Source organism: Lacerta agilis, chromosome 8 (genome assembly GCF_009819535.1).
Source record: "Lacerta agilis isolate rLacAgi1 chromosome 8, rLacAgi1.pri, whole genome shotgun sequence".
NCBI classification, from domain to species: Eukaryota; Metazoa; Chordata; class Lepidosauria; order Squamata; family Lacertidae; genus Lacerta; species Lacerta agilis.
The window spans coordinates 76,650,970-76,665,669 of record NC_046319.1 but is presented as its reverse complement, the minus strand read 5'-3'; the positions used below and the strand labels follow the sequence as shown (position 1 = coordinate 76,665,669).

General features: G+C 41.3%; 2 protein-coding genes across 2 annotated transcripts in view; both read left to right on the top strand.

Annotated features, from left to right (window-relative positions):
• The window catches only part of LOC117051767 (cyclin-dependent kinase 13-like), a 28,597-nt gene extending 18,527 nt beyond the window's left edge, over window positions 1-10,070 (top strand). Inside the window, exon 2 of the mRNA XM_033158419.1 lies at window positions 9,809-10,070. Coding sequence (XP_033014310.1) covers window positions 9,809-9,835 — 27 coding nt within the window. The 3' untranslated portion in view covers window positions 9,836-10,070. The remainder of the gene's footprint in view (window positions 1-9,808) is intronic.
• The window catches only part of ARHGAP35 (Rho GTPase activating protein 35), a 59,469-nt gene continuing 54,577 nt past the window's right edge, over window positions 9,809-14,700 (top strand). Inside the window, exon 1 of the mRNA XM_033158418.1 lies at window positions 9,809-13,703. Within this exon, the coding sequence (XP_033014309.1) occupies window positions 9,867-13,703 (3,837 nt within the window). The 5' untranslated portion in view covers window positions 9,809-9,866. The remainder of the gene's footprint in view (window positions 13,704-14,700) is intronic.

Below are 14,700 nucleotides of genomic sequence, written 5' to 3'. Positions count from 1 at the left end.
TGAACCTGTTTCCAGCACAGCCTGAGATACAGGAATATGAAGGCCTTTTGTTTCAGTGCAAAAATTCAAGAACTTTACTAGCTCTTGCAGTTAGTAGCCTAGATAGTTTTTGGATCTTTGGCCTTATAAATTACAGATGCTAATAGCCAGTTTTGCTATTGGTTTAAGACAGGGGTGGGCAACCTTCAGCCCAAAGCCCTCACTCCCTCCTGGGCAACCTTCTGAGACCAGAGGCATAAGTGCATGGAGGAACAAATGATAATCATACATTTGTACAGTAGGCTTGTTTCTGCCATCCAAGCAAGCAAGAGGCACGGTCAGAGTTCAAGGCCACATTCTAGTCAGGCAAAACTACTTGGGGTATGAAGCAGGGCCAGCGAGGGATGTGGCCTGGGGAGACGTTTGTGGCTTGGAGAGAGATCTGAAGGCCTGTAGAGATGCCTGGAAAGGGTGCTCTCCAACCAAAAAATGCACACAGCAGATAGTAAACTCTTTATTGTCAAAGCTGACACTGAAGAGTAGTTTGTATGGCTCTGAATACCCATGCACACCAGTCTAGTGTCTAGGCAGCTATTCCTAGGTCTGCACTGTATCAGGAAGTTTTTAACACTTGATGTTTTTATTATGTTTTAAGATGTGTTGTAAGCCACCCAGAGTGGCTGGTGAAACCCAGCTAGATGGCACGGTATAAATAATAAAATTATTATTATTCTGGAGCAGTTGTAGCAACAGGGGGCCACTTCACTTCCACCAGTTATGTACCTCCCCCCAACAGGCTGTGTGCATGCAGCCAGAGACTGTGCCTGCATGTCAGCTTCCTTTGCTCATCCCTCTTCAATCCCCTACTGGTTCTGGGAGACAGTGGTGCAGGAGGAGGCAGGGGGGAACACCTGACCCTTTGCTTGCCTGACCTTCCTCTTTTTCTGACCCATCCTGTGCTCCACCCTCCAACTGTGAAGCTTTGCCTTGCCCTGACTCTTGCCTCCTGACAAGTACAGTTCCCCACAAATCACTGCCCCCCCCGAGTCAAACTCCAGCCCCCCTTCTTCTGGTGCACACTTGTCAGTGTTCTGCCAGTCCCTGACATTTGATTTAAAATCTAGTTATTTTACTCACTCATTCTGATTTAATAACCAGTGGGGCTGTTGCTAACTAAATTCTGGGATGCTGAACAAGCTATTTCCCCTTTTAAACCTCAGTTTTTATGTTGAGGTGTTTATTGGCTTTCCAGTCTCAGAACAAGCTGGTGAAGGTATCCAGCAGATGGACCTATTAGACAAATCCCATTTTAAGATTAAACTTGTGGGGAGATAGGATTCCTATGTATCAAATACTGGATATTTTTGGAAATTCTGAGTTGTGTTTTGCATTTCCCCCTTTTATTTCACGTCTGCTTTCTAAATGATTTTAACAACAGACTTCCTCTTTATAACTAAATAGAGAACCTCATTGTACTTCAAAGCTGAGAGAGATGGTAAGACATATAACTAGTACTGTTTGTCGAGAGAAACTCTCCCTATGCTTCTTTTAAAAATATATATGTGACTTTCTGGTTACAGATTTGCTTAGATGCTGTGCAATATTTATTGTAAATCGCAAGAGGCAAAGAAACCCTTTTTCTTCACCTGTGCAGCAACCCCTGTGCCAGTTCAGGCACCAGTGACTGCTGTCTTTCTCGATTGTCATACCCCTAGTTAGGCATTTCTACAGAGATGCCTCCTGCCATGTAGGGCCCAGAATGTTTTTCCTGGCCAAGAAGCAAAATTAGGCTTTTCTTGCTCTTATACAGGTGGTGTTTTCTGCAATGTTTCAAGTGGGGATAAGAATACAGCATATATATGTTTAATTATATATATATATATATATATATATATATATATATATATATATAGCTAGCAACACTAGGCAAGCTAAAATGAGGGTGCATTTGTACAGCAGGCTGTACATGATGTATTTATAATCTGCGTGTGCATAATAATCTTTCGTCTAACATAGATTTTGTGATAGCTAATAAAAGTTGCTGCTTGAACACTGGATTCTTGTGAGTACATTCTCTGTTAGCAGAAGGTTTTGGTATGCAAGTCTATTGAAGTAAACAGAAAAGAGGGAAGCTTTGCCTGTCCAGCTAGGAAGAAAAATGAGTTCTTTTAACAATAATAGTAAAAACAAAACAAAAAGCAAATGTAGCCTTTCTTTTAATTTCTTTCACATAAGTAGTAGACTTAGGTGAGATCTAAATTGTTGAGTGACAGGTTTTACTACATACACCAGGATTTCTGAGGGTCATCCCTTTACTTCTGCAGTTCCCCATCTTTAACTTGAAAAGCCACCCCCAAAATCAAGGGAACCTCTGGAGCAGCACTTAATGCAGCTCTAGGATTTCAGTACTTGATAGAGACAACTGTTGGTAGCATCGCACAGAAATCTTTCCATCTCAGTCTCATTTTATTGAAAGAACTGCAAGAGAATTATGCACATTCTTTTACTGAAGTGGAAGGAGGATTGTCCATGTTAATGTCCTCCCTTAGGGATGGTGGTGAGGTATGCTACTAATGTGTCATAATTGAAGTTTTACAACATGTCTACTTATCTGCTTTGCTTCCAGGGGATTGTGCTAATCTTAGATGTGCCGTGTTGAAGGAATAGTGTTTTGGAAAACCACCTCTCATAGTGGGCCTTTATCCATGCAACGGATAGTGGGTTTTATGTGCTGAGGAGAATACATGCTGCTAAGCAGGACTCTAGTGTATTCATCCCAGCTAGTAGCAGTGCCTGTGTGATTTGTGTGCATATAGTACTTGGTTTCTCTCCTTGTATCAGTAAATTTCCAAAGGGATCCAGAGGGTGATGCTGGGGTTGGTGTGCATGGCCTGTAAGCTCATGTACACCCTTCATCTAAGAATAGCCCATCTGCTGCCTGAGATTAAATGTTTCAGATCCAGATGGTTAAAAGCTTAAATCAGCCTTTCCAAAGATACAAATGACCCATTTCAGAGATTTTCTACACTTGAGCCACTGTGGTGCAGTGAGAAAATTTACGACTCTGTGAGGAAATCCTTTCGCCATTGTTACACATACAGTACAGGCAGTGGACTGAAGCGGCACCCCTTGTGCTGCTGTACTTCAGGGTCATTCAGCATTTGCTTTATTAAAAGTGATTTTCAACAGTGTGTAATTCTGAACACTAAAACCACACTAAGCTGGAAGTTAGCATTAAATATAAATAATGCACATGTTTGCAGCAACAAACACCCCTTAAATTAGGTTAATTTGAGGGTATGTTTTAAAGAGAGTGCTGAGTTGGGCTGTGCTTAATTTTGCATAAGAAATGGTATCTAGCAAACGGAAGATAATTTAGTTGAGCTACTTGCGGCAGGGAAGCATTACTATACCAATAAAACATCCTAATGTGGGGCTGTATTTCTTGTACCTAATGCAGGGTTAACCAGGGTTCACTCTAGTATTGTGTGACTTCTTTGTTAACTAGCTTTCTGTGCTGAGGAGTCCTGCTTTTCCCCTTTTGCTTTTCTCCCCCCCACCTTTTGTTTATTACATTGCATTTTCTACAACTGTGATGGGCAGACAAAATCATCAAGATTTGGGTGGATGAGGGCAACATTCAGTGAGGCCTGTAGGCCAGTTCTTGGAAGTGTTGAAGGTTAAATAGTAGATATGTAGATCATGAAAATACATTTGTTTGTCTAAAACGGGTCAGCAAACTTTTTCAGCAGGGGGCCGGTCCACTGTCCCTCAGACCTTGTGGGGGGGAGGCCAGACTATATTTTTTTTGGGGGGGGGAAATGAAGGAATTCCTATGCCCCACAAATAACTCAGAGATGCATTTTAAATAAAAGGACACATTCTACTCATGTAAAAACACGCTGATTCCCAGACCGCACGCGGGTCAGAGTTAGAAGGCAATTGGGCTGGATCCGGCCCCCGGGCCTTAGTTTGCCTACCCATGGTCTAAAATGTGCCCTTGCTGATCAGGCAACCAACTTTATATTGGTACTTCTAAAAACTGCAGGGTACCATCCTAGAAAAGACATATTCTCCTTTCTCTCATGAAGGAATGCCTTTTCTAAGATGGTAATGTTGCCACAAACACAGCTAAAAAGTGTGATTCCTCCTTATATTGATTTGAAAAATTTGATCAAATGATTGGTTAAAGCTGCATATGCTCAACTAAGGCTTGATCTTGAAAGCAGGACACATTAGGGATGCATGTGGCCTATGATACAAGCCTTTCTTTTCTCCACTAAAATGAAGAGAAGGGCTGATAGCTGGCTGTGGAACTATATATACTGGGTTCCAAGTATATGCATGGATTTCACACGCTACTGAATTGGCATTTTTTAAATTTAATATTTTTCTCATAACTTTATCTGGAGCTGCTTGCTTATCTGGTAGGGAAATTATTTACTAGATAATTAATAGAAAATTGAAAAGTGTGTCTGTTTTGCTGATCAAGAGAACAGCAAGAATGGCAACACAGAAAAGCATTGAGATTGTGGAGCAGGAGGAGTGAGTATGGAGCTGGTTGTATGGCTGTTATATGTTGAGCCTCCTATCTTTATCACTTGTAATGTCTTTGGTTCCTAGTTTTAAAACTTGGTAGGAAATTTGCAGGCACAGTCTTATACAGTATGTTTATCGTTTCACTTTTCGAAATATAGCAGTTCAAGTCCAGTTAAAAGAACAGCCAGTATTGCGATACCTCAAGCCACAGGGCTTCATTAAGCACAACATATGTTAGCAAATGCTCATCACCCATATTCGTGACTGAAGTTTCAGTGGTGGTGAAGTTCCGTGTGTAACAATGTTTTTTGTTTTAAAAGTTGTACTTAACAAGGATTGTTTACCTAGCCAGTTTCCAAATCGGAGATACAGTACTGCTTGCCTTAGTTCATTTGTATCATCAATTTGTTGCACGTGTCATTTTGCTGTTCTGTTGAATGAAAAGCCTCCCACAGGTTTTCTAGTGCTGAGACAGCCCCCTGCTGCCTTTCTCCTCAGGCACTTGGGCATGCCACTTTGCTGGTTTGTTTTGGTATCCTCCTGCTCTCTTTCCAACACCAGCAGCCTCAATCTTTTCCTCCTCTGGCTCTTAATGCTTTCCATTATGGTTTGCTTGCTTTCAACGCATTCCAGGAGTTGGAACTTACTAGTATTTGATGCCTAGTATGGAGAAGACTGTTTTTAGTTTATCTTTGGACTTTGCCATGCAATATTAGCTGGATTTGCTGCCATGTGTCTTCTCCATATTTTGCCTGGTGACAGATCAGTTTCTGCTTTTATGTGAGCATTTTATTCCCCTACCTTTAGTGTGTTGCAGGACACATTATTTCTACTACATTCCATCCCATCTGTGTTGGCTATGAGGACCAGCATCAATAAGTGGCATAGTTGTGCGTCTGTGCAGGCAGCCCACTGAACTTGCTCTTCGGCTTGCCTACCTACTTCTCACTCTGATCCAGGCACCAGTGGTGGTGAGAATGGTTAGCCCTAAAAGCCATTGTCTGCTTGTCTGGCTTTCTGCGTAGCAAGCAAACAGGTGGTAGTAATTATGAGAAAGAGAAGCATCAGAAAAGATTTGAGAATTAAGAGTAGGGTTGCAAGATGCTGGGCTTGGTTTCATAGACTCTTAGGGTTCGAAGGCATCTTAGAGGTCATCCAGTCCAACTCCTAATCGGTGCAGGATCTGCATACAGAATGCAACTACAGCGCCCCTAACTGCGCATTATATTCTCTTCTCCAGTCAAAAAACGCCCAGTTTCTAGATCCCTTACCATCCAGGTAATCATCCTTGGACACACTTCAGTTCAATGTTCTTCGTAATGTGTCAATGTTCTTCTTAATGTGTGGCACACAGAACTGAGCAGCAGCAAGGAGGTGCCATTTTACACAGAAGTGCCAGGATTTATTTGTTCATTTCATTCAAGAAACTCTTCCCATAAAATATCCTAGAGCAACTTGACAATAAGTATCAACAATAAAACATTTATAAATAGAATTTGAAGTACAATACAGACTGGAATAAAAATGCCCACGTAAAAGGCTTGTTGGATAAGGAATATTTATATGTGTATATTTACATGGAGGAGAAAGCTGCTGATCAATCCTGTGCCATTATCTTTCTTGGACTGCAGCATGAAAGGGAAATAGATAACCAGTCTTATAGTCAGGGTACTGCATTGTACACCAGTAGGATCTGATTCTAAGGCCCCAAACCCCTTATGCTGACACTGTAATAGATGTTGTCCTGTGTGAGGTAATGTGTATAATCAAGAATGCTGACTGAATCTTTTAAGTTCAAATTTGAGGTGCCAAGCCCTGAAAGTTTCATGCAAAAAACTATTCTTGGTCTGAGCACCATTGGCTGTAAAGATGCCTTTAACTGCTAATGCTAATTTATTATGAAAATTCTAGTAGAATTATGTTCTTTCAGGGTTGAGAATCTTGTCGCCTATAACTTTATTTGCTTTATATGTGAGAAAAGCCCAGCCCAAAACATTCCAGCTGCACTGATTGGACTTGGACTTGGTAGAAAATCTTTGATTTATAACTGTAAACTGAAGATAAAATATCCAGTTGGCTGTAGATTCAGAACAGCCCTTAGTTTATAGTACGTGTCAACTTCCTCTATCCCACTTTTTTTTGTAGTAGTCCAAATACTTAATCTGGTGACTCAGCTGTTTTTTTAAACTACCTCTTAGAAAAGTTGAATGCACTTAAGATCAAATGTTCTAGGTTTCCTTTTCTAACTCAAGCGTACAATAGCATTTTCAAACGTACAGCAGCCTTTTGTCTTGTGTAATTCATTCCAACTGAAGAACTAGTTAAACTACATTATTCAGCCATCAAAGCAAAGGATAATTTATACTGGTTGCGGATTCAAAGTCCACATTCTCTAAAAACAGGCATGTTGTAACTATGAAAGCAAGCAATCCCATTTGAATGCCTCCCCCTCCAAAAAAATTAAATGATAGTGTCAGTTTTAACATGTCACTAAAGCAGTATGATTGAGACTGCTGATTGTTTAGTAATTTAATTTAATTTAATTTAATTTTTGTTTCATTTTTTATAAGAGCATTTTTTAGGGTACCTTGTAGGGATTAAGCCTCCCAAAGTGGACTATGTAAAAGTATTGTAAATATTTTTAAATCACTAAGCAAATATTAAAACAGTTCTGCGGAGAAAAGAGCCACTGAAAAGCAAGTAGTAATATTGCTTAAGAATTTACTTGGGTCTTTTTACACTTTTAACTGGTTGCCATCCTATTAGATTGAGCCTTTCAGTTTAGGGAGTTCAGTTCATCCTCCTGGTGAATGTAATCATCAGATATTAATCTGGTACCATTCTTTACATTAAACAAAAAAAACCCCAAAGAGGTCTTTGGCTTGGTGCATTTGGTGTTGACAACATTGTTTAAATAAGACATTAAATACAGTATGTTTGAGTAGAGGGAGAGTAAGGAGTGTATACTTGTAGTAGTAGTTTCATTATTTCTGTCTCTCTAAGGCTGTGTTTTAAGTGAACAGCTTTTCTTGCTGTTCTCCAGGACAGAACTTTCTCACTCTCACTGTTGGTGATGAACTATTTCAACTTTGTAGCGAGGTGGCAAAGAGAGTTTATGGTTTGCGGACATGCGGCTAGTACCCACATACCACGTGGTGTGGCAGTTAATAGGTAGTTAGGGTGATTTCTCATTCATTGTTATTAGTGCTTGGTTAGTAACCACTGGCAGATAAACTGCAGAAAGTAGAAGCACAGTTGTCCATCTAAACCTTTATTGGCATAACCTTTTGCCTGATGAGTAAGAATTGCTCTCCTTTTGTAAACTAGCTTATCTGCTTAGCTTTTCTTGCAAATTTGTTGTTTCAGGAAATCTGGAAGTGGTCTTGCCTCTCATGTTCCCTATGTCTAGAGCATTTGAAATCACCCCAAACAGGAGATACCTAGATGCACTGATAAATCTGGGCTGAGTAATGCAATAATTTCCCCCCCTCAAGGAAACATTTGGAGCATTTTGGGAATATTGCCAGCTGGATTTTGCAGTAGGTAGCAATTGCCAAAATTCAAGTGTTGCTAAAAAAACCAAATTGTCACGGAAAATATTAAACTGTAAAACTAAGCACATTACTGTTCATGACTGGGGACTTCCAACATTTTTAAAAGTAACCAAACCCCAATATTCTAACAGGTAATGAGCAGTTGTGGTCCATTACAAAGAAAGTTGGGTTTGGGAGGCTTCAGTTCAAATTCCTTTTGTGTTTTAATGGCCTTGGCCAATAAGTTCCTCATGGATGCAGTGGCCACCTACTTTAGTTATTTTGAAGATGAGCAAGAAAAATTATTAAGGCAACTTACACACTGAAAATACTATATATATTTTTACTCCACGTGTCTCAAGGCAGCATACAAAGCCTATATATGTATATTTGCCAGGGGTGGGGGAGCCCTTGAAATGTGACAGTGACAGAATATATTGTTCATTAGAATGCTCACTTTGTTCACAGCTACATCAATTTCTGTTTTGTCAATTGCCATAGTGCTTTGGATACTGCCTAGAACAATTGTTCTGACTGTGCACCAGTCAAGCTTTGGTACATAGTTCAATTTTTTAAGCTTCTCCTAATAACATGAACAAATTCAAACAACAAAGTGATAGTCCTCTTGCAAGGACTTACTGACCTTGAGCAATATGAGTAGACAGACATTGTGCAAATGGAAATCAGAATACTTGAGGGCATGTTCTTTCCCTGCCAGGGCTTCTGTGCCTCCAACAGCCTTCCAGCAGGTGAATGTTCAACAGGTCCAGATTGCTTCACTTGTCAATTTGTGCCTGTCAAAAAACAATTTAAAAACGCAGGACTTTTGCCAAGAGAAGTTGACTTCAATATTATATAGGATAATTGTCCACACAGCTCCTATCTTGTGTCTCCATGGTCCCTGCTTCTGTCCCTCATTCTGCTATCACTTCTTTCTGGCCCCCAATGCATTCCCCTCCCCCTCCCCCTACAGAACTGGCAGAAGCAATGAGAGACAAGCAATGGGCTCATATGCTTAGTACAAGGCTCATCTCAAATGCAGCCCTCCATGATGCTTCCCCTGTGTTAAAACAGGGCTGCATTGTAGAGGCTGTGGGTGGGGTTTTCTTCTTGCTTTGTACCATGAAGGGGGGGAAATTCTTGGAAGGGTCAATAGAGCTACTTCCTAAAAGCTGTATGCAAGTCTTTTTCCTTTCCATCCTTCCTAAAATCAAGAGAACTGCACAAGCCGCTTTGGGGGTATTGCATTGTTGGGTCTTCCAAATGCTTCCTCTTTCTTCCTGGTGCGAAGCAAGAAGAGCAGCATTCCTGCCTATAGAGACAGTGCCTTGGAAGCTGTTTGTAATATAGAATACTTATTAGCATTACTAGCACTCAGGTTTGCACCCCATAACAGTGGACCCATTTCCTTTTCAGGAAAGAAAGAGGAAGTGGAAAAAATGCCTGTGGAACTGACTGCCCCCCCCTTTATGCTGCTTTTAAAATGAGAAAGGATATTAGGGCTGTAAAGAGGGTTGTACAAGGGGTGTTCTTGACTTGTTTCCTGGTAGTGTATGTGAGAGAGAATTCCAGGAGCAATTTTCAGAACACAGCCTCAAAGTCAGTTTCTACTTTAATATTTGTCTTCGTAATACATTTAAAGCATAACCTGTCTTTTTATCATTTTATCTCATGTTTGTGCTAAAGATCTTTCTTAAAACCACACTAGTGCTATACCTTTAATCATCCTAAGACTGTGTTTGTTTTCTTTTCTCTAGGGGGGAATGCTGTCTATCCAGTGCTGAGGATCAGTGACAACTGAGCTGCTGATGGCACATGCAGCAGGGAAATAGCCACCTTCACTGTCCTGGAGATGATTCACCTGGATCGCTAACAGCCATCCCATCATTTTTGATATTTCATGGGAGTGCAGCAGACTCTAATACTCTAGGAAGAAGCCGAGTGTGGCAGGATGTTTGGATGATGATGATGGCAAGGAAGCAAGATGTTCGCATTCCCACCTACAACATCAGTGTGGTGGGGTTGTCTGGGACAGAAAAAGAGAAAGGGCAGTGTGGCATTGGGAAGTCTTGCCTGTGCAATCGGTTTGTACGGCCCAGGGCAGATGACTTCCATTTGGACCACACTTCGGTTCTCAGCACCAGTGACTTCGGAGGAAGGGTGGTTAACAATGACCACTTCTTGTACTGGGGGGAAGTTGTGCGTTCTTTGGAGGACTGTGTGGAATGTAAAATGCATATTGTGGAGCAGACTGAGTTTATTGATGACCAGACTTTTCAGCCCCACCGCAGCACAGCCCTGCAGCCCTACATCAAAAGAGCGGCTGCGACAAAACTCGCATCAGCTGAAAAGCTCATGTACTTTTGCACTGATCAGCTTGGGCTGGAGCAAGACTTTGAACAGAAGCAGATGCCAGATGGGAAGCTGCTGGTGGACGGCTTTCTCCTCTGCATCGACGTCAGCAGGGGTATGAACAGGAACTTTGACGATCAGCTCAAGTTTGTTTCAAACCTGTACAATCAACTCACGAAAACTAAAAAGCCCACTGTGGTGGTTCTGACAAAGTGTGACGAAGGAGTGGAGCGGTACATTAGAGATGCACACACTTTTGCCTTAAGCAAAAAGAACCTCCAGGTGGTGGAGACGTCTGCCAGATCCAATGTGAACGTTGACTTGGCTTTCAGCACTTTAGTGCAGCTGATCGACAAAAGCAGGGGCAAAACTAAAATTATCCCTTACTTTGAGGCTTTGAAGCAGCAGAGCCAGCAGATTGCTGCTGCTAAAGATAAGTACGAGTGGCTAGTGAGCCGCATTGTCAAAAACCACAACGAGACTTGGTTGAATGTCTCACGGAAGATGCAGTCCTCCCCTGAGTATCAGGATTATGTGTATTTGGAAGGGACGCAGAAAGCCAAGAAGCTCTTCCTGCAGCACATTCATCGCCTCAAACAAGAACATATAGAGCGCAGGAGGAAGATGTACCTTGCCTCATTGCCCCTTGCTTTTGATGCCCTTGTTCCAGACCTGGATGAAATAAACCACTTGAGCTCCATAAAAATGGAGAAGCTGCTGGAGACAAAACCAGACTTCTTAAAGTGGTTTGTTGTTCTTGAAGAGACCCCCTGGGATGCCACCAGCCATATAGATAACATGGAGAATGAGCGCATTCCATTTGACCTGATGGAGACCCTGCCTGCTCAGCAGCTCTATGAGGCCCACTTAGAGAAGTTGAGGAACGAGAGGAAAAGGGCAGAAATGAGAAGGTCTTTCAAAGAGAATTTGGAGACTTCCCCTTTCATAACACCAGGAAAACCTTGGGAAGAAGCTCGGAGTTTCATCATGAATGAGGATTTTTATATGTGGCTTGAGGAGTCTGTCTACATGGATATTTACAGCAGACATCAAAAGCAAATTATAGAGAGGGCCAAGGAGGAATTTCAGGAACTGCTTTTAGAATACTCAGAACTGTTCTATGAACTGGAGCTTGATGCCAAACCAAGCAAGGAGAAAATGGGTGTCATCCAGGATGTGTTGGGTGAAGAGCAGAGATTTAAAGCACTACAAAAGCTCCAAGCTGAACGAGATGCCCTGATCTTGAAACACATTCATTTTGTTTACCACCCAACAAAGGAAACCTGTCCCAGCTGTCCAGCTTGCATAGATGCTAAAATTGAGCACTTGATAAGTTCCAGGTTTATCAGGCCATCTGATCGTAATCAGAAAAACTTGCTTTCAGATTCCAATATAGATAGAATCAATCTAGTCATTCTTGGTAAAGATGGACTTGCACGTGAGCTAGCAAATGAGATTCGAGCTCTTTGCACAAATGATGACAAGTATGTGATAGATGGGAAGATGTATGAGCTCTCCTTGAGACCTATAGAAGGTAATGTCAGACTTCCTGTTAATTCTTTCCAGACACCAACATTTCAGCCACATGGTTGCCTCTGCCTTTATAACTCTAAGGAATCTCTATCTTACGTTGTTGAAAGTATTGAAAAGAGCAGAGAGTCAACCCTTGGCCGAAGGGACAACCACTTAGTTCATCTTCCTCTGACTCTGATTCTGGTCAACAAGAGAGGAGATACCAGTGGAGAAACACTACACAGTTTAATTCAGCAAGGACAGCAGATTGCCAGTAAGCTACAATGCGTCTTCCTCGACCCTGCTTCTACTGGCATTGGATATGGGCGTAATATTAATGAAAAGCAGATCAGTCAAGTTCTGAAAGGCTTGCTGGACTCAAAGCGAAACTTAAATCTTATGAGCTCAACAGCAAGCATTAAAGATCTGGCCGATATCGACCTTCGGATTGTCATGTGCTTGTTGTGCGGAGATCCTTTTAATGCAGATGATATTATTCTACCTATTCTTCAGTCCCAAACCTGTAGGCCTTCCCAGTGTGGAAGCAGCAATTCTGTCTTACTTGAATATCCCATAGGACCACACAAGAGGCGTATAGAACTCTCCTTGCTTTCATACCATTCCTCTTTTAGCATTAGGAAAAGCTGGTTGGTCCATGGCTACATTTTGTTTTATTCAGCTAAACGTAAAGCATCTTTGGCTATGTTACGTGCCTTTCTTTGTGAAGTGCAGGACATTATCCCTGTTCAGATAGTGGCACTCACTGATGGCTCAATAGATGTTTTAGACAATGATTTAAGCAGAGAACAGTTAACTGAGGGAGAAGAAATTGCCCAGGATATAGATGGAAAGTTTACAACCATACCTTGTAGTCAACCTCAACATAAACTAGAGATTTTCCATCTGTTTTTCAAAGATGTGGTGGAGAGAAAAAACATCATTGAAGCTACCCACATGTACGATAATGCTGCTGAAGCATGCAGCACCACAGAAGAAGTGTTCAATTCACCCCGGGCTGGCTCGCCTCTCTGTAATTCAAACCTTCATGATTCAGAAGAAGATATTGAGCCTCCAACCTACAGCCCTTTCAGAGATGACACATCCATGCCCACTTTGTCCAAAGATCTTTCTAAACTTTCCATGGAGTTGGAGGGGAATGATGGTCTTTCTGTCTTTTCTGCTATGAGCACTTTTGAAAGCAAATTGAACAACAAAGTACCTCCGCCAGTGAAACCAAAGCCCCCTGTCCACTTTGATATTAAGGGGGACCTCTCCTATTTGGATCAAGGGCATCGGGATGCACAGAGGAAGTCCATGTCTTCTACCACGTGGCCACCTACAGATGGCTTTGACCCTTCTGATTATGCGGAACCCATGGATGCAGTAGTAAAACCAAGGAATGAGGAGGAAAATATCTACTCTGTGCCTCACGACAGCACCCAAGGCAAAATCATCACCATTCGTAACATTAACAAAACCCAGTCCAATGGCAGTGGCAATGGGTCGGACAGTGAAATGGACACAAGCTCCTTAGAACGAGGCCGGAAGATGTCCATCATTAGTAAACCAGTGTTGTATCGGACAAGATGCACGAGGCTTGGGAGATTTGCCAGTTACAGGACCAGTTTCAGTGTAGGGAGTGATGATGAATTGGGGCCAATTAGGAAGAAAGAAGAAGACCATACTTCCCAAGGATATAAGGGAGATAACGCTGTCATTCCATATGAGACTACTGATGAAGATCCAAGGAAAAGAAACATCTTGCGTAGCTTGAGGAGGACAACAAAGGTAACTTAATACTTTCAATGTGTTTTTAATTTTAATTTTCAAGGTTTTTTTTTTACTAAGATCATCAGAGTTAACAATAGAGTGCAAACATTCAAATTGTATGAAATATGAACAGCTCTCTTACCTATTCAGCAGTCTGTATATGAGAGAATATTGTAAAGGATGCCATCAAATTCTTTCCAGGGTTTGTTTGGAAACTGAAAGCAAATGTGCATTTTCCTTTTCCTTTTGGTTTTTTTTGAAATATTTTCTGATGACCTTTCCTGATCAAGATGATAGATTAGATGTGTCTGCTTTATAAGGGTGGAAAATCTGTTGTAATGAAAGGTTATAAATTGTTTTCCCTTTAACATTCCATTTTTCATTTTCAAGTCCAGCTTCTAAAAGCAAATTAGGAACAAGTAGCAGCTGATTCCTTCTTATGGAGTAGAGAATTTTGAAGAACATTTGTCTGGCATGCAGTGTGAAGCTTGTGTTTAAACGTACTATTTGGGAGCTTCATTGTTGTTCTAAAATGGAATGACTTGAAATATCCCTTCCAGAACGTGCAGCGAAGCCAGTGAAACAGCAGCTTTTAATCTTGTAAATAGGATATGTGGAAAGCTATTTTTCATGTAAGATTTATCTCTTCGTTTCAAACTTTTCTTTCACTGAGTTATTTTCTTAATTTGGTTTTTTTCCATTACAACACAAACAGCTACTGAACAGAAGTAGGTTCATTTCTTTTATGCAAAGACTTTTGTCTCTTTAAACAATGTCGTGACTGCTTTGCAAAACAGTGGTGATTTCATACTTGCAGCAGCTGTCCTCCTGCCAGCAGGGTATACTTCTCTTCATTGGCATTATAGCCCTGTTCCTGGAAGAGAAAAGAAAAAAAAAAAACCACAAAGGCAGACTGAACTGGTAAAACCCCTTTTGAGGAAGCTTCAGTAGTAGCTTGGAGTTTTCTTTTTCTTGCAGGTATATACTGTATATGCTTCAGAATTCTGTAATGGCA